The 27,941-nt window shown below is 40.2% G+C and overlaps 2 protein-coding genes across 8 annotated transcripts in view; one reads left to right on the plus strand and one right to left on the minus strand.

The window, feature by feature from the left end:
• Positions 1-552: 552 nt before the first annotated feature.
• On the plus strand, positions 553-16,048 carry SLC16A3 (solute carrier family 16 member 3). Its single transcript, XM_067308154.1, has 5 exons — positions 553-641; positions 10,178-10,421; positions 10,814-10,957; positions 11,343-12,110; positions 13,447-16,048. Exons 2-5 carry the CDS (start codon positions 10,199-10,201, stop codon positions 13,731-13,733), a joined length of 1,422 nt encoding a protein of 473 aa, XP_067164255.1. The 5' UTR covers positions 553-641; positions 10,178-10,198; the 3' UTR covers positions 13,734-16,048.
• The window catches only part of CSNK1D (casein kinase 1 delta), a 34,351-nt gene continuing 18,510 nt past the window's right edge, over positions 12,101-27,941 (minus strand). Inside the window, exons 9-10 of one of the 7 annotated variants that reach the window (XM_013945818.2) lie at positions 20,432-20,532; positions 12,101-12,156 (exon numbers count right to left, since the gene is read on the minus strand). In XM_013945818.2, coding sequence (XP_013801272.2) covers positions 12,129-12,156; positions 20,432-20,532 — 129 coding nt within the window. In that variant the 3' untranslated portion in view covers positions 12,101-12,128. Of the gene's footprint in view, positions 12,157-13,494; positions 13,547-17,307; positions 17,408-18,064; positions 18,331-20,431; positions 20,533-22,904; positions 25,076-26,838; positions 26,906-27,941 lie in introns of those variants that run through there. The other 6 variants (XM_013945817.2, XM_013945819.2, XM_013945820.2 and 3 more) reach the window with 6 other exon arrangements.

The raw sequence follows: 27,941 nt of genomic DNA on the forward strand, positions 1-27,941 counted from the left end.
AGGCACAAGGTCACAATTAAAATGACTAAGAACAAGAAAAAAAAGCGAGGACCCTCATAAAAGTCATTCCTATGTGAGAGGACAATGAAGAAGCTGCGATCACTCCCTGGAAAACAGGAATGACGGCACAGAACACACCTCGGTTACAGAAGCAAATCTGGACATAAAGTCCGTTATTCAACGAGTCCCGCTCCTTTTGACCGCAGGGACAACCTTCGACGCGTAAAACCAACGCACCAGACCTGCCGAGAAGCTCACGCTGCTACCTCGCGCGCCAGCCTCCGCCGCCCGCCGCGCCCGCGGGGCTCCGCCTCAGGCGCCGGTGGCGCGGCCGCCGCTGAGGCGCCCCTCCCGCCGGCCTCGGCGCGCCGGCGCAGCCGGGCGCACGCGGCCGGGGAGCCCCTGCCCGGGCGAACCTGTAGCGGCGGGATCGCGCGCCCTGGCGGCGCTAGGACCCGCCGCCGCTGCTCTGATGTGGGAGGGACGAGCAGCCTGCCGACCGGCCGAGCCGAAAGGCTCCGCAGCCGGCGAAGCACCGGCAGACGGGTCGGGGCGGGTCCGTCCGGGCGCACCGGAGAGAGCGGGCAGCGGTCCGGCGCACACTCGGGCATCCCGACGCCGAGGCGCGGAACGTGACTCAGGTACTGAGGCGGAGCCGTCGTGCGTGATGCTGCGGAGTGCTCGGCAGGCGCACGGGGGCGAGCGCCACAGGAGGCGCGGGGGTTCCCGAGCCGGGCGAGCCTGTTGCGGGCAGGCCTAGCGCGCACCCCTGCTTGGCGGTGTCTGGGCCGGCGGACGCGCTCGAGCGCTGCCGGAGCTTTGTGCGAGCGCGGCGCGGGCATCCCGGCTGCATCCCTTGGTCCGGCGGCTCCGCGGGCGGGCCGCTAGGGCGGCGGCCACGGCGCCGTCTGCCCTGATCCCCGGGGCTCCGCCTCACGCGGTGGCCGGCGCGGTGCGGCGGGTCCCTGCGCGCTCTGGCCGGCCTCCGAGACCGGGTTTCTCCCCGGAGCACGGGCCCTGGCGGGCGCGCTCCTGTCTTTGGCAGCCCGCGTTGCCCGCGCTAACGGAGCGCCACCCGCGCCTCCGTGGCGGTTCGCCGGACAGCGCTGTCCGAGCGCTGAGCGGTGCTGGCGGCTGAGCTCTGCTCCGGCTGCCGCGAGGCAGCGTTGCCTCCAGCGTCCCCCTCTGAGGGCCGGGTCGCGCCTAGGGGTGCGTTGTCTCTGGCCCCAGACGGCAGGCGCACCGGCAGCCCACTGTACCCGTGAGCTCGGGCTTTGTTTCATGTGATCACTGGCTTCAAAACGATACCGGAATACGAGGGTTTACGTACAACCATACACCTCTCTCGTTCCTTTCTCTATCGCTCACCTTTCATTTCTGTTTTCCACATCGGTGACAATCAGAAATCCGTCAAAGCAAACAAAGCAAAATCTAAAGGATTGTCCCTTCATGAGGACATCGCCTCAGCGCAGGGCATTAACTCCGTTAGTCGCTTCTGCTAGCGCTCTGAAAACGATTAAGCACTTGGACGCTTAATCTCTTCCTTGTTCCCCTAGAGACAGTTTGCATCTGAAGCGGCGGCGAAGCCGCCAGCGCACCCGCAGGAGCCGCCTGGGCTCCGGGCGGCGCGGGGCAGGCGCCCGCCGCGCGCGCGGGCCCGCGGCCGTTGGCGGCTCCGCGCGCCCGCCACCATTGTTCTCCCGGACCCCCCCCCCCCCCCACCGCGTGGCGCCTGGGCCGCCCAGGCCCTCTTTATTTCACCCTTCATCTTTCTGGAAACAGCACTTTTTTGCTATTGCGGGTAATCCATATAAAAAGGTCTTCGACTTGCCTTAGTCCAGATAACAGTTTTTGTGGAGAAAAGAAAAACTACACAAACAAACAGATTGAATTGTAAGAGTACAACTTTCTCACCGGCGCAGATCGTTAGTGCTGGTTCTGGAAACGGGTTCGGACAACGGGTTTGAGTTCTTTTTGGATACTTGGTAAACCGTTTTTGTCTTAGAATGAAATTATGTATGTTTTGCAATATTTGTTTCCGGGGAGCGGTGGTTTGTTAAGGTGTGGCTGTCAGCAGTTTGAAAATGTAAAACAGTACAATACACCTGTTGTGATTAAGTCAGAAGTAGTAACTCAAGGGAAATTATAAAATATTATAAAAATAAATATTACAAAAATATTAAGGTGACTTATACATATTTTAAATTGTGAATGAAGAGAAAATTCACATACACAGAGGTATGCTACTGTGTTATTCAGTTGCACTATACAAAGAGATTGTGTAAAACCATACCTCTTAGCTAGCTGATCTCTTCCCATTATATTCAGCCACATCTACTAACCTAGCTTGAGATACAATACACCTGCAGGTGAACACTTTATATATCAGAGTAGTCCCATGATATTCCACAAAATCGGCATACATGTACAGTTAGTGACAGGACTGCACCCTTAATTAGAATTTATCTAGCTATATCAGTTTTGGTCTTCATACAAGACAAAATAAGGACATTTCTCTACCATCAACAATTGGCAAGAGTATTTTCTATCTTTTTTAATCTCAGTCATGCTGCAAAACCACCACAGGTGCAGGGCTGAAATTAATTTTCATGATATGTGAAGAATAAAGCATAAGTATTCAGTTGAAGTTGGACTACTGTAACTTCCATTTCTGAAAGCATACTGAAAGCAGCAGGATAATTCAAGTACAACTGAAGGCATGCTGGCTGCTTGTTCTGTGCACACAGAAAGGGCATATGCTGTCTGTTCCCAGACAGTAATGCATTTGCACTTACGGTAATGGATGTGGTATTAAAAAAAAACAAACAGGTTTTAGAAAAACAAGTCTACTTCTCCAGAAACGGGACATTTGATATGAAAGTTAGGGAAAATAACTAGAGAGTTCACAATGCTATTGTTATAGAACTAATGTATTTGTCTCAAAGGTGGTACCTGCGAAGATTGAACTGCTAGTTACAGTTGAATTTGTAATTAAAGAAAGTATTTATGCAAGTATTTACATCAAGATTAAAAGAGCTGTTCCTTTCTTGGTAAGAAGAAAGTCACATTAGTCTTTCTTCTTTCAGCTTCGAGTTAGTATGCAGATCTGTGGCTTGTTCTTTGCTTATGGTCCAGAGTAAGTTGGGAGTCCTTATCATGCTTGGTATCATGCTTGTTATAAAAAACAACAAAAACAAAAAACAAACAAAAAAACCCCCCAAACCATAACAACAATATAATTCAGTTTTCCCAAATAATATAATTTACACTGTTTTAACATGCTCATTATTAAAAAAGCAGAAAACGCAGAACTCCCCTACAGATCAGTTTACCCAGATAATAGGAGGACACTGGTCACCATCCTTTGTTACACATAAGCTTGCAGCATGAATTTATTGCATTGTTCAGGCCAGTAACTTGCGATGTACAGTGTTGTAGCACCAGTAGTGAAGTAACGCTGAAATGGTTTGAGCGTAAGTGGGGATAGGAGATGGATAATAAGTGTTGGTATGGAACATCACCTACAACTATAGACAGCACAGAAATACTGCATGTTTTTTCTTAGGAGTTTTGAGAGACAGATAGGTGAATGGGGAAAGCTGGCAAACCTTTCAGAAAGGCAGACTCAGATCCTGCAGAACTGGAAACCTGTCTCTGCTAAAACAAAGGAGGCCAAACTGGGAGAATGAAAGGGACTGCACAGTGTAAGGGGGAGGACAGGAAGTCGTGGAAAGCATTGGTAAATATGGTAATGATTTTGTAGGGGATGGGAGTTTGCAGCAGTCTTTGGAAGTGGATGTTTAACTAAAATGGCTGGCATTTAGGCAGTTGAGACACAAGAAATGCACTCCTGTTTCAGACCAGTGGCCCATCAAGATGGCTTGTAGGAAGTACCTAAGAATGAACTGTAAAAAGCAAGATTAGAATTTAAGATACATGAATTAGTGTTTAGAGCACCAGGAAATAGTTAAAATCATGCTGGGTAGGCAGATGTCTGTGATATGTCCATGTAATGGGTAGTTGTTTTATATGTAAAGGCTATCATCAGGGTCTGGAGGATATTAAAATAAACTGATTTTTGCAGGGGTCATTTCCTGCATGATTTCAGTGAAGCTGGTTAGTCCTAGAATTCTTCACTCAAAAAATGAAGATAATCTTTTGTCTAGCTTGTTTAGATTTTAATATGCTTGGGCAAATATAGGAGGTTTAGGAGGTTTAAGACTCCTATTACCATAGTATCAAGCAGCCTACACTTTTCAGTGTATCCATACTCTCAACACCCTATGAAGAGAGCAGCATTATTCTCTAAATTCCATGGATAAGAAACTGAACATAGATCTCTACATTGCTCAGCTTGGACTATCTTCCTTTTGTGATTGTACAACACTCAACCTAGTGGGATTCCAATCTGAACTGGGATCCCTATATGGAAGTGCAAGACCTGTTTTCTATTTGATAACCATTACTTATTTCTAGCCTAGAAATTCAAGGTTGGATAGATTTCTAGCAGATCTGCCCTACTTAAATTAATTCAAGGGAAGTTCTCTAGCTATACAGGAGGTCAGACTACATAATCACAAATGTTCCTCTTACCCATACTGTTGGCCCTAAAGTACTGCTACATGGCCAATAAAGGTGCTGGCTAAACACCAACATTAGAGTCTTCTTGTTTCTTGGTGCTGCTTTTTATAATACAAATGCTCTCCTTTTATATATACTGTACCATTGCACCACACACACCACCCACAATGCTACCAACAATCACCTAATATTTCCTCCTAAGTGTATTGTATCCTGTATTGGTTTCCAAGGGAATAAGGAGATAATATCAAGAGCATTGAAAGCACACAGATTTGACTAGGTTTGTGCCCTTTGTTTCACATATTGCAAAAGCAAGAACCCATTTATGATAGAAAGAATCTGAAATAAATACTGGCAATTCTATCATGTCTGCTGTACGGATGGAATCTGAGCTACAGTCAGTTAAATGTGATCCTCCTCTGACAGGGCGAAGCTAGCAAGAGCAGAAAGAAAAGTGAACTTTTGTAATGGTTATGTAGTACCCTCCTTTGGCAGGCTATGACCTCAATACTGAGTACCGGAAGTGAAATTATATGAAAAAGTTTTGTCTGTGCTATCAACCATGAGCCCAACTCTTCCAATGTTAACCCAAGTTTGCACAACTTCTCACACAGGAACTTACTCACTACTTCCTTATTAGTGCTTAAGGAGGTTGATGCTGTCGAGCCAAGTAACCCGCTCCACGACAGGATGAATCACATCTTCTGTGCTGTGTTTAAAGAGACAGGGTTCATTTAGTTCTGGTTAACGCTTTTTTAGTTCTTACGTATTACCATGAACTGCTGACGGATTAAACCAGATGAGCAAGACTGACGTATAAGTATACGTATGTAGACCAATTTTAACAGGGTGGTGTTCAAAGGCTCGATATGTTTTATGATGATTTTTAGCCATACATGCTAACAGACATTTATGATGAAAAGAAGAGTAAATGGATGTTACTGGTTCCCCACAGGCATATTTTTTTCTGAAAGGCTGGGAGTAGGCCAAGCCCCCCCACATCTGCAAGCCTGCCCCTCACATCAAGTAGAAAATTGTTTTAAAGATTCTTACTGGTAGGGCACACAAAGCTGGTCAGCCCCATAGGTGAGGTGGAACAAAATACGGCTTGACCTGCTCTGCTAGGCAAGGAAGCAGCACAAGAACAGCCAGGGAGGAGAGTCTTTCTCCCTGTGCAGAGCAGAGCGGGCTCCGTGGAGTGCATGCTGCGGGAGCGCAGCCTCAGCGCCGGCCGGGCCGCTGCGCACGAGCCCCGTCGCGGCCGCGCTGGGCAGGAGCCGAGCTCTGGCAGACGCAGGCGCCCGCGCCGCCTCCGGGAAGCGCGGAAGGCTGCCTCCGCCTGCAATTACGGTAAGAGCCCCACCCCTCCGCCAGTCACGTCCTTCACGTCTCAGTGCGGCGGCCGCCCGCCCGCGCGCCCCGCCGGGGTGGCTCGCGCTGCCGCGCGTCGCAACGGCGGGGTCACGCGGGGTCGCGGCCCGGGCGCGCGCGGGCGGCTCCGCGCGCTCCGCCCGGCGGCTCGCGACTCAGCGAAGGGCGGCGCTGCAGGGTGCTGGGGCCGCCCTCCGGCCCGGGTTTGCGCCAGGTGCGGGGGCATCGCGTGCTGAGGCAGTTTCGTGCTTCCCGGGAGAAATTCTGTGAAGCTCTGACGGTTTTTTTGCGGATAGAATAAGTGTGCTGCCAGATAGCTTTTAACGATGATTCCTCCAAAGAGCCACTTGCCCCTGAGATGCTTTGGATGTAGTTTATTGTATGGGTCCAGCACTGGAAGTCTGTAGAGATTACCATCAAAAGATCTTTGCTATAGATTCAGCAAAGGAGACTGTCCGCGCCTGTGTGCAGGAAGAGACACAGAGGTGGATGGCAAGAAGCCATTTCTTCCTAGGGCTGAATGTTCCAGTCCTGCACTGCATAAGCCATCTGCGGAAACTGCTGGCTGGTATTTTTCAACAAAACATGCTCATGCCATAGTGCTTATTTTATGTTGCCACTAGATGGCTCATATAAAAAAATAAAAAATTAGATTTACTCTTTTGCCAACATTTTAAACATTCACTCCAGCTGAAGTGTTCTGTCTCCCATTTTGGAAACAATGGGAGTGATCAGCCCATTCACCCTAGATTCTTGCAGTTTTACATTTCTTATTCCTGTTAGTCAGAGAATTGAGCTCAGATACTTGAATCAGCATTTTCCTATTCTCAGTATTACAGAACTATGAGTGTCAAGAAGGTATTACACTTTGTGCATGTACTCTGTGTTATCTGGTTTTTGCTTTAAAAAACAATCCTTTTTGAAGAATACAAATTCGGTACTTTGGCTTGGGTTTTACTTCACTCAGAATGATTCTAACAATGTTTTGATTTAAAAAGACATCAAAATAGCTAAAGTTTTATTTATTATGGGTTTAGATTAGCAGACGTTTATTACGCATTATATTGTCATCTGGCGGGTGGACAGTGGAAGAGCAGGTAGGTAGCAGAACAGCATGCTAGATGGATTGTAAAGCTACTAAACAGCAACAGTATGCCGATGTCCCAGGAACTTCACTTGTCCAGGTACACCAAGTTTTCAATGAACTTATGTATTTAATATTTTACTTCTTTCTTTGCCATATTACAAAAGCCTTTTTGCTCTTTGGATGGAGAAAATGCATAACTGCATATTAACCAAACCATCTCTCAATCTCTTTTTTTGATAAGCTAGTTAGTTACATGTTTCCTCCCTGGAAGATTCTTTATTTCCCAAAATACTATTTGTTCCTGTATTTCAGATACAAATTCAGTCCTGGATTTTCAAAAGTAAGCAAGAAAGGTAAAATGAAATAAATTCTCACAATAGTAAAATTCAGTAGAGGTTTTGGTGCTTTCGGGATTGAGGGCTGAGGTTCCTAAATAAATACATAGCAAAACATTCAGTGGGTATAAAAGAGATGAGATTTTTGGAGAACTCTAGATAATTTAATATTACCAATCAAAAATCATTATCACAGAGTGCTGTATGAATGTGTATCATACAGAAGTTACTGGGAAAACAGTTTTGAAGAGCGGACGGATCCCAGCGTGAGGAGGGCTTGCAGAGATAAGGTCTGTGTCTTCAGACATATGTTTAGAGGCCCACAACCAGTGACAAAACTGCCCAGTCTGACAGACTAAGAGTGTGTTCTTATGGCAGTCAGCAAATTAACCAGACACCTAGAATCACGGCACTGATTTTAGGATGCTTAGTTTTATTGATGTTTTCTGTTTCAATCCATGTTTAACTATTTTAGAGTCTAATTGCATGGAGTTCAGACATATTGTTATCTGCTTATATTTGCAGAAAACAAGAGGTGAAGCCAGTAGTATGAGGCTTACTGTCCTTCTTGAACAGCCCAGGGGCACAGATCAGCTATAACCATAGCTAGATTTATGTCTGGGTCTTGTATATGAAGTTGTTTCCTCCAAGAAGCAGCAGTGCTGGTTTAAATGTCATAGTAGGTACATTCATTCAGGCCTATTAACAGTCATGCAGTCAGTGCTCAATTGTCTAGACAGGGAATCTGCAGGAACAATATTGTGTGTCTTATGTACTCTGATCCAGAAATAGATCTGTAAGAACTACATAATTCGAATGCGTCACTATCACTATACTGGCCTATACTTTTCAAAGCAGAAGCATTCTTTACTGATGGACATCTTCCCTGATGTGCAACTGTGCTTGCACTCCTCTTTTAGGTAGTAGTAGAGTGGAACCATGGCCCACTGGAAACAGTCATTTGCATTTTAAACAAATGATCAGATTTTACATAAACAAGATTAATGTATAATTTGATGCTTCACTTTATATTTTCAAGGCTTCTATAATAAACACATCCTATAGAAACCTAACTATATATGCAGAAGTAGAGAACGCATCAAATTACATTTGACAGGAGCAACTGAACATTAAAAAAATGCCACTAGGTATTACAAAACTGCTACTCATTATTTGTCAGCAATTACTTCCCTCTGTTCCCAGCTATCTGCTCTACTCACGCCTATTTCACTTGTTTATAAACCACTTCCTGTTTTGACAGATTGGTAGCCCTTATGCCTCCTCCAGTTTTTTTTTTTAAGAGCTTTTCTTACCTTTTTGCTACAAGCTCAACCTTTTAACTCTCCTTTTTGCCAAGCAGAAGAGGTTTTCCTATGGCCCTGGCCCTGTACCTAGGAAGCATTTTGTAGGCTGTGATCACATGGTACTAACACATAACTACAAGTCCAGAATGCCTGCCTAAAGGGCAGCAGTAAGCCACTGATCTGACTTCAAGGCAGCTGCCCACCCTGCAACATGCATATGAAAAGTTGTGGGAAAACTGCTTTTAAGGTTATATTTTAGAGGAAACTTAGTGTCTGAGAAGCCCCTTATTTTCTGAGTTACTAGCTATCCTCTCTTGATTTACTTGTCAACTGTGGAATATTATATGTTTATAAGTAGCCTATCATCTGAAAGTACATTACACAATGAAACATCATTTAAAAAGAAAGATTTTTTGAATCAAGGATGCTATTGGATTTTTTGGCCATTTGCTGACGTGTTCTTCTAGCACAGATGCTATATGCATTGAGAAGGGGTCGTAATTGCGTTGTGATGCCCAGTATCTCCCTGCTACCTCCACATAAAGGCACACTTGATCTGCCTTTTCCAATGTCTTCTTCTCAGCACCTCTCTCTCTCTCTCTTTCTCTCTCTCTCTCTCTCTCTGTTAAAACTGCAGCATTACTGCATAGTACATAAACACTGATCCGAGAAAAGTTTTTATTTTGTAGATAAAAAGGAGTTTGTGGCTGCATATGGAAGATGTGAAGAATAAGATTCAGCAAACATAATACTGGGAAATTATATTGGTAAAGTAATAATAATACCAATGGAAAGTATTGCTTCAGGCAGACTGAGATACTGAAAAGAAATTGCTGCAGTTATTAACTCTTTCTTCCACAAAACTTTCCTGTGAAGATTTTCATTGCAATTTAGCTTAGGTACTTATTGATGCATGGAAATTGATAGCTCTTCAGAAGCTGTAAGGTATCTTAAGATATCCATGCATTAGGGCTGCACTGCTGTCCTCAATAAGGAACAAAAAGCCTGGGTGCTACGTCCGCTGTTGCAGGAAACACTTGTGATACACCAGCAGTTTGCATCCGGGTCTCTTAAGTGAATAATTCAGTAGCTTCACATAACAAGGTCTTGTAACAAAAATCCCCCAGGCTTTAAAGCAGTAGTTGCTACACTTTTATGAAAGCCAAATCCCTCCCTGAACTGCTGTAATGGCTTCAGTTTTCTGTGAAACGATGGTTTGATTGAAATTCCATCAGTTTTGACTTTGAGAAAGCTATGAGAGGACATTCATTTAAAATTCTACTGTATGGGTCTCATTTGTATGTAACTTCGCAGGTTTTAAATTGACAAAACAAGGAATAGTTAAAGTAGCCCTGTGTCGTCGATATTTGTATTTAAAATAGTCTCATACCTTGTTTGTAACTTTAACTGTAGTACAGCTTCTACCTTTGGGTAGTTTTGGTAAGACTACTGTCCCAATGTCTATAGCCCATAATTTTTTTTTTTTTTTTATGTCTTAGGGAACACACTTGAGTTTCATCATGGGAGCTGTAGTAGCTGATGATGGTCCATCTGGTGTTAAAGCCCCTGATGGAGGCTGGGGCTGGGCTGTCCTTTTTGGCTGTTTTATCATCACAGGATTCTCCTATGCCTTTCCTAAGGCAGTTAGTGTCTTCTTCAAAGAACTTATCCGTGAATTTGGCGTTGGATATAGTGACACTGCATGGATTTCCTCCATTCTGCTGGCCATGCTTTATGGGACAGGCAAGTAGTTACCTGTTTTTGAAACAGTATTGCATGTAAATCATACAAACATTTACATTGGGAATCATGATTGCATATCATTACTGGTGCAAAATTAAGGCATTCCAAAGAAGAACTATTGCAAATCACGTCAATCCAGAAATCTAAGCACATCCACCTTGCATATAAAATTAAATCCCTGTAACTAAGTAGGTACTAAAGATGGTGAAAAAGAAAAAATGCATGTCATTCTGAAGATGAAGAAGACTAACTGTATGACTAAAGAGAAAAGACTACCCTCCCAGGTTGGCCTGACAATGTGGACAAAGTATGGAAAGAATTGCAAACTGACATAAAAATTAATTGCAAAAATTGGTTTATGGTAGTAACTGTAACTTGTTCTTCTTGTCCAGGTCCGCTCTGCAGTGTATGTGTCAATCGCTTTGGCTGTCGCCCTGTCATGCTGGTGGGTGGCCTTTTTGCATCAGTGGGGATGGTTATAGCCTCTTTCTGCACAAGCATTGTTCAGATCTATCTAACTGCAGGTGTGATTACTGGTAAGTACAGTGCATGGTTGAAAAGGAGCTAGCTAATGTTTTAGCTTTTGGTGTGAAGATTCATATAAATGACAAATCTCTGAACCATCAGGATCATCCAAATGGACTTTTATAAAGACACCAGTTCAATATGGAATGAACTTGTCTTATTTATTTTTTATGAATGTTATTTTTTCCCCAGTATGTTCAATAGCTATTGCTATAATCAGTGACTTGTACCTACAGAGTGTAAGAATAATGCAGAGGTAGAATTCCTTCAAAAACTTTGTTATCCTGGAATTTTTACGTCCATTTGAAGTAAAACTGAATCAGAAGAACTATAATTAGAGATTTCCTATAGCAATATTGCAGGCCAGTATTAATTTTTATGTACCCTGTGTTACAGGTTTGGGTCTGGCACTCAACTTTCAGCCTTCGCTCATCATGTTAAACCGTTACTTTGACAAACGCCGTCCTTTAGCCAATGGGCTATCTGCTGCTGGGAGCCCAGTGTTTCTTTGTGCCCTCTCACCATTGGGGCAGATACTACAACATGAGTATGGTTGGAGAGGAGGATTCCTTATATTGGGTGGGATGCTGCTCAACTGCTGTGTATGTGGAGCACTAATGAGACCTTTGGAGCCACCCAAGAAGTCTGATGCTACCAAAGAACTTGATGAGAAGAAAGTGAAGAAAAAGCTTCTGGATTTCAGTGTGTTTAAAGACAGTGGTTTTGTAATCTACACGCTAGCGGCCTCTATCATGGTGCTTGGCCTCTTTGTGCCCCCAGTTTTTGTTGTGAGCTATGCCAAGGATTTAGGGTATCAAGACACAAAAGCAGCTTTTCTTCTGACTATTCTGGGATTCATTGATATCTTTGCTCGGCCTATTTGTGGAGTGGTAGCTGGTCTCAAGTGGGTTAGACCACGCTGTGTCTACCTCTTCAGTTTTGCTATGATTTTTAATGGCTTTACAGATCTTATGGGTTCCATGTCTGTTGACTACAGTGGCCTGGTGGTCTTTTGCATTTTCTTTGGCATTTCTTATGGAATGGTAGGTGCTCTTCAGTTTGAAGTTCTCATGGCTATTGTTGGTACTCAGAAGTTTTCCAGTGCTATCGGTTTAGTTCTCCTGGCAGAAGCTATGGCTGTTCTAATTGGTCCACCATCAGCAGGTAAGTATTCCATTTAGTTCAGAAGTCAACATCATTTGCATTGCACCTATTTATACAAATTACATGATAAGGGGGAGAAAAAGAAACAACATGAGTCACTCAAAAAGTGTATATTGTCCTAGTGTTGCACATGCTTACATGACTTTTTGCAGTTACAATGGGATGAATTCTGTCCTTTTTTGTCTTGGGCCTATTTTACAGTTGGTCGAATTGCCACCTGGAGATGCTGCTCTTCCTCCCCTGAAAGCCTACACTAAAAGCCTATCTTATTAGTTGACGGCTAATATTATATGAGATGAATTTCATACACACACAGTGAATAACTTTTATGAAGTTCAGCTCTCTTTGGATTTGGGATTCAGAATATGAAATTTGTCAGTTTACTTCAGAAAGTACTGGGATAGATTCTGTATTCCCATGGTAGATTTGAAGGAGAAAAAAAAACCTAAAAAAGATGAAAAGGAGAAAAAAAGCCATATAAGGAGGACTAGGAAACATCAGGACTGTTGTAAGGAAGGTAGACTGACTGCTTCTGTTGCACATGTCCCACAACCCAAGACTAAGGGGACACTACAAAATACTGCGAATTCATTACTAATTAAAGCACATAAATTTGACACAACACTGAACTAAAAAAAATATAATTCACCGCCACAGAATGCTGTTTACGCCAGGCTCTTAAAAAGCAGCAAGTATCTTTTACTATGACAGAATCCTTTATGGAGAAAAACAGTACTATGCATTACTTCTTGTGACATTCAGGTTTGGAGCGGAGCTTCCTCCACATCCTCCCTCCTATTCTTCACCTGCACCCAATCCAGTGAAAATTTAACTTGAATAAAGCATTACAGAGTCAGTCAGTTGCTCCAGACTGACTATTAAATAAGACTCAGATTTTAAGCAGACCGATTGCCTGCACAATGCACTGCCTGCCTGGGGAGGGAAGATGAGGCTGGGAATGAGAGGAAGCTGATGGTACAGATCCTGGCCACGGATGCACGTATTTTGATCCGAAATGTATGATGCTTGTCCCATCTCTTGCATACGAAGCCTAGGTTGGTTTCATTCCAGCTGAATTGCACGACAGTGTGTGTGAGGGGGGGGATTACGTGTCTCGGATTGTTAAATACTTCCAGTGAATGCTAAGCTGACATTGAAACAGTTGCGAACTCTTTTGTTATAAACTTGTTAAAATACCATTTCAAAAACTTGGTTACATAATCAGGGTACTTCTGACCACCAGTTATTTAAATGCTGGCTTTGTTTAAAAAAACAGACAAAATTTCATTGTAAGATAATCACTTTTGTTAATTACCTGGAATGTTGTCTTTTTCAGGAAAACTCTTGGATGCAACAGGGAGGTACATGTTTGTTTTTATTATTGCTGGAATTGAAGTTACCACCTCAGCACTCGTATTGGCTTTAGGAAATTTCTTCTGCATTAAGAAAAAATCAGAAGAACCACATACAAAAGAAGAAGCAGCAGAAAGAGAGGAATTAAACAAATCTGAAGACAAAACTCCTGAAGATGCCAAGGTGGACTCCATTGAAGTGGAACAGTTTCTGAAAGATGAGCCCGAAAAAAATGGGGAAGTTGTAACTAACCCTGAAACGTGTGTGTGAGCATGACAAGAAATTGACAAAGCATTTAGAAAAGAGTCAAAGATTTTCAACACTATTTATTTTAGAAATAGAACTAGTTTAGGGTTGGGCCATCTGCTTCATTAACTGGAGGCCAGACAGCTTATCAGGTTTCTCTGGAAGCTGTTTTGTTAGACAACCTTTTATCAGAAAATTAGCTTTATCAGTAAAAGGTGAAGCATTGTGGTTATACTTTTAATGTAAACTATACAGATTTTGTAAACACAAGTAGAGTCCTGCTATGCATCACCAGAAAATTCTCACTTGGAAGAGATATATAGGAAGAATCTATTTTAGGTAAAGTGGAATTATATATATGTTTTCAGACAATATGGGTGAAATTGTTGTGTTGTGCAGCTAAATGTAATTTCCCTTTCTGTGTTCTTTGTGAAGGGGAAAGAGTTTGAGATCACGAAAAATCTCAGGAATTTACAGGTCTCCATTAGGTATTTGAATTTCTTTCTTTTTTAGATTTTTAGATTAATTGGCTCGGCCCTAATTTAATTTTGATAATATCTGTTCCTTTGATTTATGCAAATGTATTTCTATGGGTTTTGTCTAAACCTGTGATCTTTGTAATTATCATCTGGAAATACTGTACATGGAAAAGAAGATACTGTCCTCAGCAGATCACACAAGTGGTATTCCTAGGTAATACTAAAAGAAAATAAAATGAGCAGAATTGAATCTGACAGATCATAAGCAAGCAAGGTTAGTTTATAGTCACATACACAGTTTTCAGTAGTCTTCCTGTAACACAGAAAAATATTAAAAATAACACTGAAAAGACAGATACTAGGTTTGGTAGAATCTTCTCAAAGAATCTCCATTTTGTATATAAAAACCAGGATAGGTTTCCAGATCATGTGTAATGAGACATACAGATGCTGGTTAACTTTGGAAAAAGGACTGAGCTATTTTGCAACATGTTAAATGTTAAAAATGCAATGTTAGCAACATAGGAAGGTCTTAAAATGTTGTACTTATTTTTTTAATTTGCCCCATTTCCCTATCCTTTTGCTTGGTCTAAAGAAGTTCAAGATGCTATTCTTGTTGGTTGAGAAAAGAGAATGGAACTGTTGATCACATTTATGACAGCAATGTGTAAGGACCAATCAAGAATGGGGTCTGCTTTGTTACTCATTGCACAAACAGAACAGGGAGTCTCCAGACAGTCTTTAAATCTTCTCCAACACTGGATGGGTGAAAGAAATAAAACAAGCAGAACAGAATGTAGTGACAGCACATTTGAAGAAATGCAAAATGGGAAAATACTCATTGTGAGGGCATTATCTCAATAGAAAAGGCAAGTAAAAGGAGAAGATCCTATATATTCTACCGTTCATTCACTCAAACACACTGAAGAAATTTATATAACCTTTTATATAAAATCGTGCTACAGCAAGCCACCTTTCAGCTATGTTTATAAAAAACTCTCTAGGCTTTGTGACTGCAGTAACAATCTTCAAAACAGACTCAGTGGTAACTGATTTAGTTTTCTTGATGATAACAAAGGAGTACTGGCTTTGAAGTGCCAAAATTGTTCCATTTCTCTTAATAATTGAAAACTATGAAACTCAATGGTATCCATTCAAAATAATAACATCATTAGTTATTTCATAATTGATCATTTTAGCAGAAACATACAGTAAATCCAAGACAAGTGCCAAAACATGAATCATTCCCTAATGCATCGCCTAACCAGCTTCCACTGTGGTAATTTTTACAAAACAGTTTTGCATTGTTAGAACAAAACTTCCACAGACGGTGAAACCTTAGGATCGTGAAGGGTTTTTTTTTTTGACTGATTTTAAAATGAAATGGATGCTGTACTGAATAAATTTTTATTTTTATACTGCATAGATCACCTTACTTTAAAATCTTTTTAATTTAGCAGCAGGAATTGCTCTGACATGTCCTAGTAATAAGAACTTAGTCACAGAACTTAGTTCCAGTTTGCCAAAGAGTAAGTCAGTATTTGGAACGCACCAGTGCTTGCCCCAGGAGGCCACCGTATGAAAGGGGAAGAGGAAAAAGGAACGCACAGGTCAGTTTATGATATCCCTGGAGGCTGCTTCAAATGTTACAATAATCAAATGATAATAAGGCCTGATACTGCTTTCAGATTGGAGTTCCCTGTTCTGTTTCAGAAAGCAAAAGCTAAAAGCCTTTCCAAATGTGAATTCAACCTCTCAAATAGTCATTTTTGTCCTACTGTGGGTTTTAATTTCCAGATTCCTTTGCTAGAGAATACTGTACTGTTATCACAGAATTAAATGGTTATTCTTTTTGCTTTAGGTTTTGGGACAATTTTAAGTTTCAGTAAATTCTGCAAATTGTCCAGATTTAACATCTCTTAAGTTCAGGCTTATAACTTATACTGACTTTCTGGACTACACGACATTTTCCACACATAATGCCTTTGCAACAGTTAAACTGGAACCAGGCAGTGTTAAGTTACAATTTTCTTTGATTGGGGTGGAAGAAGGCGTCATTAAGACAAGGGAAAAACATTTCAACAGGACTCCATAAATAATTTCTAACGTAAACCTAGTGCTCATGGAAAGTGCCTCTTTGGCCTATACAAGCTTTCCCTTGACTAAAAGGTGGACTATGAGTAGGACTGCCAATGTTCTTGTGCCATTTTCAGCACAGGCCTACCAAAGGATTGCAGTATTCATGACATCAGGAGATGCTTACTGCATGAGAGGGGCCAAATCACAAGACTGTTTTCCTGACTGTGAGAAATAGGCTTTGAATTTAATTTGCTATTTAGTTTCACACAGGCTACTGAAATAATATCATAAAAAAATCTTTTAATTGTTTTCATTATTTACAAGAAGCATCAACATGGAGAGGAGAAACTCTTAACGCAGATCTCTTAGCAACATCTAAACTGTCAGACTTGCGCGTACCTCTGAGTTCTGGAGCCAGTTAAGCTCCCAGCCTCCATCCTATCCCATTTTGGGGTGACATCCAGGTATGTGCTAGCTCTCCAGTCCTCTTTCCTCTCCCTCTGTTGACTGGAGTTCCTTGACAGGAAATCCAGTGTGCTGATGGGAAAGAAACCTTCATGCATGCCAACCAGATCCTCAGCCTGGAAAACTGGACCAATATGCTAGGCCATGCTGAGGCATGTACCCACCACTCATATGGACACAGCCACAAAGGCCTTTACATTGAACTCCTCTTTTATAGGCCTTCCTCCTTCCTACCCCAAGCTGTAAAAAGCTGCAGTAGTTCTCAGGGTTCCCAGTGCTGTCTCTTAAAACAACAGCTAGGAACTGTATTACATAGAGAAGGAGGAGAAGATTGTATCAGAACCATTCTTTTGGTGGCAAGACTAGCCTGCTCCATATTAAAATAACTCTGCTTATTGCAAATTCACAAGGAAATACTCTTAAATATCTCCACTTTTTTGTTACGGTATTTCTTTAATCTCTGCACTGTTGAGATGCAAACCCCTTAAGTGCAATATCTGATATACTGTGTTCTTTCATCTGTTTTGGGAAGGGAGTGGTCTGAGTCATAAAACATTGTTAGGGAGACGCTAACTGCCTCCAGTAGGGGGACAGAAGCAGAACAGTGCCATGCAACATCTACCTGAATGAACCTTTGTTTCATCTTCACCTGGTTAAAATTCTGTGATTCGAAAACTGAAGAGAAAGGGTGGGGGGAGGACAGGTAGTTACACAACTGAATTACCAGACATCACAAAGGCAGTATTATAACTTGCTCTTGCATCTACATCTTATGCTACTGGAACAAATGTAATTTCTTTAAAAATGTAGTTCATGAACCTATTTAAGAAGCCTGTGAGGGAAACAATCTAAATACACAGATGCAAAAAATCCAAGTATAATATTATAAACAGTTAAAAAGTCATTTTCATAGATTATTTCTCTGAAACTAACAAATGGTCCGTTCTCTTAGCATACAGGCTAGTGTAATTTTTAAAGCTTTTCAGATCTTTGTACATGCTATAAATTGTGTACTACAGGATTTATGGTTAAAATACTCTGTTTTATTATTTATTGATCTTAGGCCCTTAACTTCCTTATGTAAGGAGGGTGTATGCATATACATGCCTGTAATGCACAGAGAGTATGTAAACAGGTAGGGGTGTGTGTGTGTGTGTGTGTGTGTGCGCGCGCGCGCGCGCATTTCTCTCTCTCAAACATGCAAAATACCAAGTAGACTGGAAGAGTGGTAGTTTGCATGTTCGCTAGGCAATGAGCAATGCAGAGTTAAATTTTTTTTTCTTCCTCCTATACAAACAATTTTTTTTTTTAATTTCTAAATAAAATATCTTGTTCCTATTTGGATCCCACAAGATCTCAAAATTATAAATCATGAAGTAATGCAGCTGTCTGTTTAAAATAGCAGTCCTCAAATTTTATTTCTCTTCAGTCCTTAAATACATTACAGCAAATTTTCAATAGTACCTGCTCCTCAAGCAGCTAATTCCCTAAAGTTGAGAACTGAGAGAAGTATCGTATGAAGAGTTGGGCAGATCTTGTGCTTGTTAATATTAAAACCCATCCAAACAAGTACATGGTAGGCAACATTAAATCATTCTCTGAAAAGAAAGGAAAAAGTAAAAAAAAAAAAAAAAAAAAACCAAATAGACTCATGTATGCACCTTTGTTACCTCCCAAAGAAAAGGTTTAATTTGGCAGGCAACCATAAGCAGAGGGCTTTCAGGAGAACACACATTCTTACATGTTTCAAAGGTAAGTACCTACAGATTTGTGTCTATGTCTCTGCTACACTTGTCTCTGGGATTATGTGAGTACACTACAGTTTTCCGCTAGTGAGCTTTCTGTTTCCTGTTAAGGCACTTTAATGTAATGTGTACATTTATACTTAGATGTGCCTTATGCTTTTCTAGTAAACTGTTGCAAATGTAGTGAATAAATATATTTTGGTGTCAGGAAATAAGCTTTGAAAAAAACCCCACCTGTCTTTGTTTAACACCCAGATTTACAAATTGCATTCTGTAACGCACCTTGATTTGCATATGCTCAAATAGTCATACAGCAGCTGAGTGCTCATGAAGAAAAAAAATAACAAGAGCTGCACTGAGCTGACAGGCAGCCAAATTTTATTGCAGGTAAGGGGACTGCTTTTGCAGTGACTCTGAGTTTTGCTTATTCCAAAACGGAAATGGACATGGGCTCCTGCTGTAAATGATCCTGAAGACCATTTGAAAGCAACAACTACTTTAAAATAACAGCTATTAATTTTGTGGTGCTTCATGGAGAAATTGCTATCCTTGTCCTCTGTAAAGTGCTCCAGGTTTTGTTTGCAGGTAAAATTTTATGACCTGCTTTGACTTACAAAGCTCTAAATATTTTGAATACTGACTTGCTAGCAAGCTGTCTTCATCTTCAAGTGATGCTCTTCAGCATGCACTTTAGCACTTGAATGCTCCTAAGAACATAGTTTAAGAATACATTTGTTCGGGGCTTTTTTGAATCCCACTGCTCCCCAGCTGAGACTGACTCCTCAAAGTATAGTCTCAAGGCTGCACCGAAATGAATCAAAATTACCATTTCTCTTCAATCTGGTAAGAATTGCATTTTGTTATCTAGAAATGTGGGTACTCAGGCCTATTTGTGCTTAATTCTGGCACCTCTACTGAGAAATCTTAGAGAAATCTCTCCAAGTGTCAGCTTCAAAAGTTTTGCTGTACGCTTTTACACTTTACAAGATCCTACGTCTAGTTTACATAAAATACACATTTGAGCAAATGTATGATTACTTTTCTTACGCTGGCTTGGCTAAACGGATGAGACTTAAGGTTTAATCAAATTCTTGGAGAAGAAACATCTAAAGACTTCAAAGGTTTCTTTGACAGCAATGGGAATAGCCTAACAAACAGCAAGAGTTCTACTTTTCTTTTGCCCTTTTCAGTGCTGTGTACAGCACCCTTTTTGTTACCCCATTGACCAAATCAAACCACGTCCTGCTAAAGGAATGAATGTTATCAGGTCGACTGAAACAACAGAATTCATCAGTATGCACTCAGCACATCCTTGAGAACTGAAAAAAGTGTGGTACAAAGAATTGTACAGATCTTGTGCTTGTTAACATTAAATCCCATCCAAACAAATATGGGATAGGCAATGTAAAGATCATTTTCTAACAAGAAGTGAAAACATCCCCGAACCAAGCAAAAGAAGATGGAAATCCCAAATAGACTCATGTATTCATCTTTGTTGCCTCCCAAAGAAAAGCTTTAATTTGGCAGGGAAAACCACAAGTTTATCATTGCCTCTGGCACTCCCAGAACCTGGAAGAAGAGAGGCCATTCACTGTGGAGGAAGAAGGGCATGACCTGAGTTACACAGCTCTTCCTCTCTACTGCTGAACTCAAAACAAGAGGAAGCCAAACTGGTGAAGGAAGGTGACCCACTGATATTTGAATACTAAACAACTAACAATAGTAGAGGCATTGCATATGAGAAGTACAGCTTTGGAATATATATCTTAGCAGCTTTCTCAACTTTTCTGTAATAGAGCTTGTCTTTGGGCCAGTAGGAAAAACATGCATCTACTGCAAAATTCAGGGCTCTTAACATCTCTTGTTAGTGGCACAGTGTGTGAGATCAGCAGTCCTGCATTTGTCTGAGAAAGAATGGAAAGCTAGGAGGTAGACAGAGTGAAAAGCTACTTACCTCTTGTTATAGGCTGTCTGTTCCTGGACCGATCTCAATACCTGCTTCATCATCTCAGCAACATCCCAGCTGGCAACTTCCTCACTACCCCTAGATGAATGCTTCGGAGCAGTAAGAAATGAAGATAGTCTGACTCTTTTGTCTACTACTGTCTCAGAAGTTAAAGGCTTTCACTGGAAAACTCTGAAGCCAATAAAGAAGCGTATCTAGATTTTAATATTTTAAATGTCTTAAATAGCAGAAGACTTTTCAGTCTTGCTGAAAAATGTGGCATAAGATCCAATGACTGACAATTAAATGTCAGACAAACTTATTGATAAAATAAAATACTATTTCTTAGCAGTGAGAGAAAAGAATCATTGCTGTTTGGGATTATGGGAAATGCCAGAAGCTCTCCATTGCCTTTGTGCCTTTAATACTTGCAGCTCTGATTCAAGATAAGGTCTGTAACTAAACCGACTGTTTTGGCTGGTTGTGGGGTCAGGACTAGATGCTTTCCTCACAGTTCATAACGTTCCAGATGAATTCCTGTTTTATTTAACACCTCCCCCCCCCCCCCAAGTATCCTGGATTGGTCACAGAAGACAGATACAATAAACAAGGGCTTAATGCTTTAAGATGATATGGACAAATTCTCTTCTCTCCATGTTCCCATTTGTCCATTGTGCTTATATTTCCTGGAGCTAGATCTCATTCACACATTTTGAGTCAGGAATTTTCCCACAAATGAGATTAACAAAGAACACTATATTAAAAAAAGAGGGTTTTTTTTGTAGACTGTGTGTGGGTCATAGGTACAGAACTCATCTCATTAATCTTCTGTTGTACCTCTGCTTGCAATATGCAATGGTTTGGTCAAAAGAACTGCAACATACTAGTCTTACTTAAGGAGAAAAAACAATGTAATAAAGCAACAGTCCTATGCAAATATCTGCTGAAAAAGGTAGCAGGATTTTGCTGTGAAATAGATTCTCACTGAAGATCAGGCCCCTGAGCACTTTCCTAGAATGAAAACATTGAATGATGCAAATGGTACCTAGGTTCGTACAATCACTTGCATGCAGACATATACATATAATGCCAATAAAAGGTACCTGAATGAACCACAGGGACATGTACTGTTCTTAATAATGAAGTACTGCATTCTTTAACAGCAAAAACTTCTTATTACTAGCCTGTCTCATCCCGTGAATTTTAGAAACTACTTTGTTGTTGCAGGATTAAGATCATGATAGATTACACTTCCTCACAACTGGGTTAAATCTAGATTTCCGACTATATGTCTCAGTACTATTAAAAAAAACAAAAAACAAAAAACACAGCAATATTGTTTTTTTCACTCAGTATTTTGTATACACAAAGTGAGTAATGTTAGATGTTAAAAGAAGGTGCTTTTGTAAACCCAAGTTAAAGAACAACAAAAAATATCTTTTTTATTTCCAGGGATTTTCATTCTCTTACAGAAAGAAAAGGATTATTCTTGAAAGGAACACAAACACTCCACCCAATGATGTACCCACAAATCCATAATTTCATTGTGAAGATTCTTGTTGGGAAATTCCATTTCTGAAAGTGTTACCTTTGACAGTTTCAACGGAGGAGCTGCCATTCTAAGGTCTGGAGTGCAGGGAAAGCAAGACAACAAATAGTTGTGCTTATGATACCTTTCCCCACTTGAGAATGAAGAATGAAAAGCCTCTAAGTTCTGCATGACTTCCTCCAAGGGAGATTTCATATACTTTCATGAAGTTAACATGTGGAATGCATGGACTCTCTAAATCCTTTTACTTTGGCATATCTCTTAAAGTATAGAATTTATTGTCAACTCTTTTTAAGGTACTTGTATCACAAAGAATTCAGAGACTCAGACACCAGGATTATGTACAACCACAGCACAGGTGATATTTTCCACATAAAAGAACATAGCCAATTTTGAATGAAAACTATGGGGATAAAATAATAAACCCTCACCTTTTAAAGACCTGTAATCAGAGACCTAAAGGGCTCCTGAAGGCCCACCTGCCCTCAGTTTTTGAATAGACTTTTGAGGATTATGTGCCAAAAGCAATGACTTTTATTATACAGGGCATTGCAGGTAGAGCTAAATATTCTTGTCTTCCCAAACTTCCTATTAATACAACATATTACCTGGTAAAACAAAGCCTTTGCAAAAAAGACTTTTGGAAAAGAAGCAATATCCAAACAAACAAAAGTTACCTTTAAAGAGAAAAGGACTTGCTTTCTGTGAAACAAGCAACGAACACCTTTTTTTCTTGTGTACCTTACCTGCTGTATTCTGACTGTGACTACCAAAATCCTTCAGTGAAAGTTTTAGTATTACCACAATTTCTTCAAGCGTTCATAATTGAGAATGTTCTTTATGTGTACAGAAACCCATTAAAAAGGTAAACAAAATTACACCAAGGAAAGAGTAAGGAGTCATCGTGAGTAAGTAAGTTACACCAAGGAAGAGTAGAAGTCATTATGAATGTATTTACACAATTGTTAAAGTACACAAATACAGTGGTAGTACAAATGAAGTGCTCTGAGCTACCGGTTTCCAATACACAGGTTTATACAGACAGTCTAACTATTTTCCACATGATGGAATTTAACTATTATGAAGGACAAAAATTGCCCACAACTGAGTACAAGTCTAGAAATCTGCAGTCAACTTTTAAGTATAGTACAGCAATCTAATGTTCCAGATACAGAGGGAATAAAGAGGCTGCCTTTGAAAGTCCCTCTAACAGTACATATTAACCACAGATATTTACAAGGAAAGCACAGTGAAGTGTAGAACTGTTCAAATGGTAGTGCACATGCCTAAAATACTGAAGTTTACAGTAACTCAGGAAAGAATTCTGTTATGCAAACTTATCTATGGATCAAACTTTTAAGCCTTCCCACTATACTCTCCCAAACACAGTTTTCCCCAGTCAGACCCAGAGTACACACAAGTGAGTAGTTAATGTTCTGAAAACTTCTAAAGAAAAGTGACTAATACTTAATATGTGGATTTTTGAGGGAGGGAAGAATTTGCAAACTTTCGAACAATAAATATTACTCTTAATAAAACTTTGAAGGCCAATAAGCCATTAAATAATTTGTTTTCAAGGAGAGAAGAATTTCTTGAAATAGCTAACTTTTCAAACAAAAGCTGTATATGTACTTTCATTTCCAGCATGGAACTTCCTATTACTTCAGTGATATTAGTATAAACAGTACTTCTGATACTGTTCCAATTACTATGAGGACAAAATATCTATTATTATTTTATGAGACTTTTTACAGTAATAAACAATATAAAGATTCTCCTATATTCCTGAAGAAGGACATTTGCCATAACACCTGCAAAATTTTTGGACCACCTAAGCAAGTTGTGTCATTCATTCCTAGTTAATGACTAATGATTCTGGAAATACACAGGTTGATTATGATTAAGAATCAAATACGGTACATACCTGAGTTTTGAAAATTCTCAGGATTTCACAGCAAGAATACTTTCTTTAGAATCCCTTTTTCAGTCTTGGCATGAAACAGAAGGCCAGAATCAAAATTTTCCTGAACATGTAGATGCTAAAGCAAACATACCAATTCACTGGAGACTCTCTGGCACCATTCATTTTCCACTTGCAATTCCCTCCAAGCTAACCAGCCTCAGAGTACAAGAAACAAGACCTTACCCAGAAAAAAAAAAAAAAGTTTGAAACACAATCCATTTTCTCAAATAAAGCAGAGAGATATGACAAGCTTTCAAACTCTAAATCCCTCAAATACCAGTCTTTCACTTTGTTCTTCATAACCTTTACAAATAAGAAATCCATTATTACCATCTCCACTATACTTAGACTCTCCTGCAGGATCTTTAATCCTCTTTTATTACGCAGAAGAATGAGTATTAAAAATTCCTTTGTGTTACATGGAAAGTTAAATGCAAGTGTGAATGAAGACAGCAAACAACAAAATATAATTCTAAGTTTTAAAAATTTCATGAGAAAACCTTCTCATTCAGAATGGGATCATACAAGTAAGTAAACAGTTTAAATGAAGTCAGATAGTTTTGATTCATTTACATGTTCCCTGCCAGACTAATTTTTTTAAACAAGAAATTTCAAGTCATTGTCTTTAGTTTAGGATTGTGTATATTCTACATTTTTAAATCAGACAAAAGCAAGATAGAGTTCTTTACAGAGAATTAAGCCAATAATTTTAGCAAAATGATACAAAAACTTTCTGAAACCAAGTAAAAGATTTATAGTTACAGTAGAATACTAAAAAGGGGTAAAGTCTGCCGCCTGTGGAGGGAGAACTGAAATGGCCATCCGATAACAGGCGGTCACCTCTGTAAACCATCTTTCTTTTCCAGCCCTGTTACTACAGAGTTCTCTTAAGGTCATTGGGTTTCTGGCAAAAGCGTCCTGTAATGGCAGCTGCTGGAGTCTGTCCATGTTCCTCCAAGTGCCTTTTAAGTCACATGGAGAACTCCAGTTGTAACGTTTCCACTCTAGTTTAGGGTATTTTTGCTAGTAAAGCCATTGGCAACATAGGAGATCAGCCATGCATTATCTGCCCTCCATGGCAAAACATTTTTCATCGGTGCACAGCGGACTGGAGAACACTGGTAGTTACCCGAGCAGGAATCTACCGAAGCCAAAAACAAGACAAGATCAGCACAAGTCCTTCCCGTTAACATACAAATGGCTCTCAACATACTTTCACATGAATCGTTGCCAAAAAGCGTGTGACTCTATAATCCAATGAACTATATAATGTTTTACACCCACCTGTAGCTACACGAAGTTCCCTGTATTTTCCTCCTTTATTGGAAGTTAACATGGAAAATTCACCTTTCCAGCCAGAAGGGATGTTTTGAAGAAAAAGTAAACAGAGCATAAACATGCACACAAGAAAGAACAAACCAGATGAAAACACAACCAACGTGGAGAAATAGAACCAATCAATATTAAGGTTGGAAAAAAAAAATCCCAAGATGAGGATGAAAAATAATTATTTTAAATGGTGTTTTGTTTTTATTTTTGAATGGAACACTGTGTTAAAAGGCACTCTGAAAGTTTTCATAGCTTGACCTATTTCAGTAACACTTTCACTGTGAAAGTGAAAAACAACCATGCATCAGTGCAATTTAAGATGTGAGAAATGTCAAAGTAGCTAAGTCAGCATTCATTTCAGTTGTAAATAGCTACAAATAGTAAACCATATAGCAAAGGCTAAACAATGCAGACACAACCCCGAGCAGACTGGAACCTGCAATTCTCACATACATGAATTTTTCAAAGTGTTTTTTTTTTTTTTTAATTTTGATTAAGGTCTGGTAATTGGGCTCTGAAGTGTTAATCTATCATTTAAGGTTGGATCTTTTTAATGTTATAAGCTGTTTAAGAAGCAGCTTGTGCCAAGCAGCCAAGCACACAAAGCAGGAGAAAATCAAAGAGAAAGAGCAGGATTCTTCACCAACTAGAGATACGGGATTAGTGCAAGCTTAGGATTTATAGAGAAAGTGAGGCAGCAGACAGAGTATACAGTGGAATTTAAAAAGGAACAGAAAAATCTCATGGCCTTTTTTTAAAATAAAAAGCAAAGCAAAGAAGAAGCTCCCGAAATATTTAAGAAAGCATCCTTCAGCACATCAAGGTTTGGATTCCAACTGAAACTTATTGCTTCCCCGATGAAACCTGCTATTGATAAAAGCAGAATGGACTAAAAAGCTGAAAACTGCACACAAAAAGGCAGAACCTTCTACTGCAGTGATCAATGGAAAGGAGTTCTAAATATCTAAGCCCAAGTCTGTCTGCCTTCAAGATGCTCAAAGTTCAAACTATTCTCATTAGTGTAATTGATCTGAGTATTTTTAACATGACAGCTCATAAGGAATGGAGAAGAATATAGAATGGTGAAAAATTAATAATGCTGTAGTAGAACATTCCATTCATGACAAGACAGAGCCTCATTTGAGTAATGTGGTTAATTAATTCTTTGTAAAATATTTTGGTTTTATGATTCTGAAGCTTGATCTGGTTTTGAATGGATGACAAACTGCTGCATGAGCATCCCTGGAAAGACATGTAATTCTAGAACAGCTATGATTTAGACTTGGTTATTTTATTTTATCTTTGATGCCTGAATGATTTTAGGGACTTCATCAGTCACTATTTTTGTCAGTTCTGCTAAAGAGTCCAAGTGGAACAGCAGCAATAACTCAACTTTTGGAAGGACATTTACTTTTACATTTAGAAGAAAACAATGCTTCATCAAGCGTCTGATCGGAAGGCACAGAAACAGCGTACAACTATGAGATAATGTGAGGAGGAGAAGCAAAGACTGATGTTTCTAAGAATTTTTCCCCACCCCATCCAAAGTTTTGGTTTCTAATGAGAAGCACTCACCCAGTGCTGCCTTCCAACGAAAGGAGACGAGCAGCTACTTGCCATGGTGTTCGAAAGGAATGCTATTCTGAGGTGGGGGAAAAGACAGCAATTTGTAACAGTTCCACTGTCCAAATATATAAAGATGACTACAAAAATCCAATTTAAAATTGCAGTTGCAACTATATATCTTTTGAAGAGCTCGCATTTCAGACTTCTATCAGATATTTCTATCATATAAAGAAATACTTAAAAGGAACAAATAATTATTCCTCAAAGAAAGCTGAGAAATCTCAGGGTCAGAAGAGCAATGCAGAGTATGATGCCTCTTAAGATGAATGCATGGAGAAAGGTTTGCTCACGAGGGGATGAAAAATGCAGAGATATTGGAAATATGTTGCTCTTTCCCAATGAAGTGTCACAACACTTAAGTTGTTCACTGCCAGTTTTGGCCACCGATTTAGAAAACTTCTCTTGCCAAAGATACTTATTTGAGTATTTCTTTGTGCAGCATTGTAATCTTTTCTTCCAACTAAGGAGAGATTCGTCTATAACTAGTAGGAACTACATGCAGCCTCGACTGTAAGGTGCTGAACATGCCACATTCAGAGAAAAAAAAAAAAAACCAACAAAAAAAAACTTACTGTAGACCATGAGCGGTCCCACTGAGGTAGCTTTTGCAGTACTGAACCTTACGTGAAGGGAAATGAAGGCTACTCACCTGTAACTAGATTCTGGGATGATCACTGCACATTCATGCTTTTGGGATGCAGTCTGTGCAGCCTGGACTGACAGAACTGATTCAGAATAGTGCATACTGCAATACTCATGCCCTTTTTTACTACCTTTCTTAACATTTAAAGACTGGGACTACATAAAGGAGACATAGTGAACAATTAATTTACAGAGCTTTGGAGCAGAAGAATCTTCTAACAGTTGGCTTGATTTTCTGTCCAGCATAGATCGTAGAACTTCCCTGCACTGAAACCAGTAACTTACACTTGCTTTGGACTCGAATATGTGACCTAGAAAGGAATCCAGTTTTGGTGTAAAGACAAAGGAGATGGATGATCCTGTACTTCTTTTAGAAGTTGTTTCAGTGTCTAATGGCCTTCGCTTAAACT

The sequence above is a fragment of the Apteryx mantelli genome, chromosome 19, assembly GCF_036417845.1.
Source record: "Apteryx mantelli isolate bAptMan1 chromosome 19, bAptMan1.hap1, whole genome shotgun sequence".
Taxonomy (NCBI): domain Eukaryota; kingdom Metazoa; phylum Chordata; class Aves; order Apterygiformes; family Apterygidae; genus Apteryx; species Apteryx mantelli.